Raw genomic sequence first — 6,000 nt, 5'->3', positions numbered from 1 at the left:
CCATATAACGTAGTGCTTCAAACAAAAAGATGCAATAGTCAAAGCAATGGTCAAAGATGAGGGCATGGTGGGGAAGGATCTAATAAGCGCCGAAAGGTACACACAGGACACTGATCATAACCCTTCAAGGGACACACACCAAAACACATTATTTTTATTTTCTTCTTCTATTCCCTCCTTTTTCTCCTTCCATTTTTCTTTCAATTTTTGAACTTGTGTCTCCAAACTAAAGTCCAGTTGTAACTAGTCTAAAAGGAAGGGACCCATTGCAAAAAGTTCACAACAACACTAACAATATTACGGTTTTTGTTTCTGTCCTATGTGTATCATGATCCTTGCTAGTTATACTTTATTTTTTCACTTTTGAATTTCGATTATCCAACTTTTGGTCAAAATTGTGCTCCCTCATAATTAGTGGCCCCGGACTTACCTTTCTAGTGTAACTAGTACACAACTATATAGGACCAATTATTACCTTCTCCTACACTCTTTCACTTTGCTTATTTCTTCCGCTCTTCCCATTACGATCATCAAAACCTCACTTCCCTTTCAACATAAAACACCACACATTTTAACGTATAATTCATTTACATTTAACAGCTTCAGACCATGACTCTGTTCTAAAAACCTGTTGCGTCAATTTTGTTGGCTAACTGTTATTACATCAAACCAAGACGTTTAAATTGAATAAAAACATACGCAACTATGCACCGTCATTTTCTAGAATTATCATCATGAATCAGTCGCAAGAGATGAAGCTTATAATGTTCGTTTATTAAATATCTTAGACTTTGATGGGCTATTTAAAAATCAAATTTTAAAGTAAAAAATTACACCTTTAACAAAAATGAAGAATTTAAGAAATATGTACTCTTCCAAAAAACAAAAAAGCATTAAAATTTTGTTCCTAGTAAAAAGTAAAAGCAAATGACTGAGTATATATAAAGTACAGAGAGAGACAGAGAGAGAGAGAGAGAGAGAGAGAGAGAGAGAGAGAGAGGTGTGGCTGCATGTGAAACAAGCCTAGCCGAAAGAGAAAGAAGCACTCACAATAAACGCCAGTTTTCAAATTCTTCCAAGACTAACTCAACGAATATAACCTCAGCTTTTTCCGTAGCACACTGGTCGCACCCGATGGACAAAAAACACTAAAGCGGATAATCATACGTCCCTAGTCATTTTGTTCCAAAACTTGGTCAATTTCTTATTTTCAATTATTTGGAAACCAGAAAATTAAACTATTCCACACATTTGATGCGAATTTACCCAAAATGGTAAAAAAGACATTGTGCTAAAGGTGCTGCAATATATGTAGGCATTGAATGCTTTTCGCATGGATGGCAAGGTGATACCAACAAATAAATAAGATGAAAGGGATTACACAAAAGGATTTCCTTCCCATTATACTCATGAAATCATGTCAGTATATTAACAGGGACAAAAAGCTAAAGGCGTAAAAGAAAAAAAAAAGAAAAAAAGAAAGAGAAATGATAGAAAACACAACAAAGGAAGTTTGAGTTAGTACAGTGTCAGCTAGGTCTAGCTACGGTTGTGATGAATTATGAGTGTCAGTCCAACTCATTGAAATGGTGCATCAGCTAAAGAGACTGGTCCGTTCGTCCTTGCGTTGCATTGCGTTGTGTTGCATGCTAAAACCCCATCACCACTTCTTTCCTTCCCCTTTCATCATTATATGCACAGATTCTCATCCTACCTCGTGCATGAGCTCATTCCATGCCAAATATTGGGGTTTGAAAGAGACTTGGTTTTGCATGGGATTGGAATGTGTGCAGAGTAGGTCCAATCCAGTTGCCGTAACCAGCACTGCTCTCATAACTAGTATTGCTATTTAGAGAAAAGATGGGCGTGGCGAATGGGATTGAACAGCTTAAAGAACCACTGCTTCCATTTCCATGACCATGACCATTAGCATTAGCGTGACCATGAGCACTTTGTTGCTGAACAAAGACGCCTCCTCCACTGAAAAACGCGGCGTTGTTTTCACTGCCGGTACTTGAGGGGGCACTTGAGAGGTCCATTTGGAAGGGTGAAGTTGTAGTAACACTGGTAGTGTTCCTGACCCCCCTGTTGTCCAGGGTAGGATTGTGGTACCCCAGGATGGACCAGTAATCTGAAGGGTCTTGCTTGATAGGGATGGCAAAGCTTAAGGTAGAGCTGGAAGGCTGCTGCTGCTGCTGCTGTGATCCAAAGGTCACGGATGAAGCTGACGATGGATCTCGTTCGTCGGATCGGCTTGCCTCGTGGCTTTTGCTCTCAGATGCAGAATCTCCGGAGGTTTTGTTCTTGCTGGATAAACCCCCAATGGGAAGTGTGCTGTTCGCAATGCTCTTCACGTCGTAGCGACTCATGTCGAAGTTTGTCACTGCATTTAACCCCCTGAATTTGATAGCTGCAATGTCATAGGCCTCCGCAGCTTCCTCTTGAGTGCCTAATTTTTTTAAGAAAATTACTCCTTTTAGTTAGTATCAAATCATAAACTTCAAAACAAAACAAAAAAAATAAAAATATGCAACTTGGCAAGTGGCAAGGGATTTTTGGCCATTTGGGTAGTTTTAACAAACACCTCATTGCCAGCAGCAGCATCTTGTGTGTATGTGTACAAAATTTTAGGAAGTTGTTTCCTTTTCAAAAAAAAGGACATGTGTAGAGGAATGGAAAGCAAGAAAGTAGACAATAATTGATGTGAATATAAGGAAGATTTTGATGACTCACTGAAAGTGCCAAGGTAGAGGTCTTTGTTTCCGGCAACTCTGCCTATTCTCGCCTGCCATCGGCCATGCTGGTGGTGTCTGAATCAAATTATTTTATTCATTCAGAATCAATAGATATCCGCTAGCGGTCAAAAGGAATGAAAATGAGGCCACAAAACGTTAAAACCTAAAAGTACAACATAGACAAATACCTCGTCACTCCTCTGTATATAGAGGCCCCCCTAGAGAAACCACTGCTCTTCCTGTAACATGGAGGGAGCCAAAATAAATTAAACATGCCCATAAAACTATTCTCCTACCTCACATTTTAATAAAAATAACTAATTTTACCTTCGCAGAGAAGCAACAAACTCTTGCCTCGTCATGTTCTTCATCTCCCCCAGCTCCTTCTCATAGTTGGAAATCTGTGAAATGCAGAATAAGATTATCAACTATAGAAAGGTTTGAATCACGCACACAAAAGCTAACGGGTGCATAGTAATACATAATACAGGTAAAAATGAAACCGTGTCTTCTACTAACCGGAAAGTTGGTGGTGGTGGTTGGACCCCAGTACTTGAGAGCAGCGAGGTCGTAAGCTCTAGCTGCCTTATCTTCTTTGTCATAACCACCTAAACACAGAAAGGAGGAAGAAACAAAAAAGTCATTTTTTGACTAAAATGATTAGGATCCTTGGGAAGAATCTGAATCTAAGAAATGCGCAATCAAACTCATGATCATAAATGAACAGGAGATGGAAGAGAATATGTGCTGCTACGGTAAAACAAATGATGAGGTCAATGTCTAAACCAAGTCATGTAATGCTGCAAAGTAATAATCATACTCACCCAAATAAACTGAAACCACATAATGAGCAAAAGATCCCACGAGTCAGCAATCATTCCCCAGGTACAAAAGCCACGCAAAGAAACAAAACAAAGCACGGTCAGAATCTTTAACACCACCACCTCCATTCACTCACATCAGTCATCACACAAAAATAATATCATTAATATCACTAATGAACTAATGAAAAAGAAAAATAAAAAATAAAAAAGCACGCACTGTGCCACTCACTGTTTCACTTCGTAAAACCTAGACAGACATGACACTCGTCGCACTGTTACTACACACACAAACTCAGCAATCTAATGCTCCTGCGAGGCTGGCAGAGTAATCTGAACCATTGAGAAGGGTTTTCATTGGGATTATATACACGGTGAGCCACATTCTTTTACTCCCATTTATTCCGGTCACATTCAGTGGACCGTTTCACACTCAGTTCCAGATCTCGTGGACCCGGTTCGCGCCTGCACCCTCCCCGGTGCACGTTAGCCTCAACCCCTCTCTAACAACAATAAATAATACCTAAAACTAGCATGTAATAGTATCTTTACCTTGTCTTCCTTTCCTACTCTGTCCTTCCCTTCTACAACTATTGTCCCATAGATGAGCTTCATATCTCCCGGTCCATCTGTGCCTGAAAATAAGAAACAAGAAAAAAAAAACAGATAAATAAACAAAAACAATTATTTAGAAATGAAACAATGACGGCGAAAAAAAGGTGGCGATGAAAAAGATACCTGGTGACGCCACGGTAGATGGAAGTGCGCTGGCCGAAGGTGTCCACGGTTTTCTTCGGAGACGGCTTTTGAGGTTCGGTGCTTGTTTCTGCGGCGAAGCCGCGAGGAAAGCACGCGGCTATAGTTGTCTTCAGCTCCGATTCGTATAGGTTGTTGTCAGTGGAGAACTGCGGGAGTTGTGGCGGTGCAGCCGTGGCGGTGGTGTCTGCTGTGGCGGAACCGCCTAGAAAGTCCTCGAACTTGGGAGCAGCGGTGAATATGGAGAGGTTGGTGGCCCCTCCGCGGCCTGCTGCCTCCGGTGGTGCATCCACCGTGCTGTTGCCTGAAGTTATGGAATATTAATAAAATATTTTAGGAAGATTTTACTTAAAGTGAGAGAAAATAAATATTTTAAAGAGTATAGAGAGAGAAAAAAAGGAACCTGTGAGGGTGAGAGATGGATAGGAGGTGAAGGAGTGGAAAAGGGAGAGAGGAGAGGTAGAGTGAGAGGAAGAAGGGTTTGGGAAGTGATTGGAAAGAGAGAAAGCGAGAGAGTTGTTGTTGTTTGGCGGTGATGAAGAAGAGTCCATGTTGTTTGTGTGTTGTGTTGTCTTCGATGAGCGTGAAAGAGAGATTATGGGGTTTGAACTTCAGTTGGGGTCTTTGGAAACTGCGATCTTATAGAATCTATTCGAGAGAGAGATAGAGAGAGAGAGAGAGAAGGAGAAGGGTTGAAGAAGAAAGGGGTGAGATTATGACACAGATATAGAGGTGCTCCAAGAGAGAGACTCAACTCGACTCAACTCAGCTGCTTCTTAGGGTTCACCAAAAACGAGGTTCTTTCTCTTAGGATGGCTGTTGTAGATAGATATGCCACACAACAGTGACATTTCTATGCTATCATTTTATAAATATATATATTAACCTTTTTTTTTTATTATTACTATTACGTTCTAATAATACCAAATATGTTTAAATATGATCCATGAATGCATAAAACGCCCATGCCTTCCGTGCATGTGTGCATATATATATCTTTTCCTAACATATCCATAAAATAATCTTCACTCCCGCAACCGACAAATATCTATTCCTGTTCAAATTTGTGTCAATATGCATACGGTATCATCTTATTATACGATGCATGTCTGATACTGCGAAGAGGGAAAAAAAACAACATTTTGTTTTATGTAAATTTTGATTTGATCTCCAGCGCTATATGTGAGTGAGTTAGTGTGATTAAATTGAAATTGATGAGAGGAAATGAAGGAGGAGGGAGAGAAAAGATAAAAATAAAGAGGATGGTTTTTGGAGGAAGAATGGGCGGTCCCAAGATTGAAAAAGCATTGGTTGGGATAGAGATGGAAATTTTGATGCAATAAAAGTATGGGTATAAGAGAGATATTTATGGGTGAATTAAGTTATGATGATATAGTAATATAAAGATCGAAATACATAGACATGTGTATAAGAGATGATGCACCATTTTGTGTTAGTAATGTTTAGTGTATGATTGTAGGGAAGCAAGAGGGAAGAAGAGGGGACACGCTGACCCATCACCCATTTCGATTTCAACATGCCTGCTCTCTCTCTATTCATTTATTTCTCTTACAAAAAATTTTAACACCATGATTAGAAGAAGAGGGATAAAACAGAAGAATTGTATGGTAAAATTAGTATCATTTCTTTTAAGGATCGAAAATAATTTTAGAATGAATTAAGAAGTA

The 6,000-nt window shown here is 39.6% G+C and overlaps 1 protein-coding gene across 1 annotated transcript; it reads right to left on the bottom strand.

Moving 5' to 3' along the window:
- Positions 1 to 1,298: 1,298 nt before the first annotated feature.
- Positions 1,299 to 5,111, bottom strand: AIL5 (AINTEGUMENTA-like 5). The gene is made up of 9 exons (XM_028065321.2): positions 4,716 to 5,111; positions 4,295 to 4,616; positions 4,109 to 4,191; positions 3,560 to 3,568; positions 3,255 to 3,343; positions 3,063 to 3,136; positions 2,924 to 2,974; positions 2,734 to 2,810; positions 1,299 to 2,449 (listed from the first exon to the last, which is right to left on the bottom strand). Exons 1-9 carry the CDS (start codon positions 4,861 to 4,863, stop codon positions 1,728 to 1,730), a joined length of 1,575 nt encoding a protein of 524 aa, XP_027921122.1. The 5' UTR covers positions 4,864 to 5,111; the 3' UTR covers positions 1,299 to 1,727.
- Positions 5,112 to 6,000: the final 889 nt, after the last annotated feature.

Source organism: Vigna unguiculata, chromosome 3 (assembly GCF_037176805.1).
Source record: "Vigna unguiculata cultivar grain cowpea cultivar isolate G323 ecotype 2 chromosome 3, ASM3717680v1, whole genome shotgun sequence".
Classification (NCBI taxonomy): Eukaryota; Viridiplantae; Streptophyta; class Magnoliopsida; order Fabales; family Fabaceae; genus Vigna; species Vigna unguiculata.
Note: the sequence above shows the minus strand (reverse complement) of the source record. Positions and strands in the feature narration are given on the sequence as shown.

Coding starts and splice junctions, on each gene's coding strand:
- AIL5 (XM_028065321.2), bottom strand. CDS start 4,863: ATGGACTCTTCTTCATCACCGCCAAACAACAACAACTCTCTCGCTTTC. Junction 2,811..2,923: donor ATATACAGAGGAGTGACGAG/GTATTTGTCTAT, acceptor AATTTGATTCAG/ACACCACCAGCATGGCCGAT. Junction 2,450..2,733: donor CCTCTACCTTGGCACTTTCA/GTGAGTCATCAA, acceptor TAAAAAAATTAG/GCACTCAAGAGGAAGCTGCG.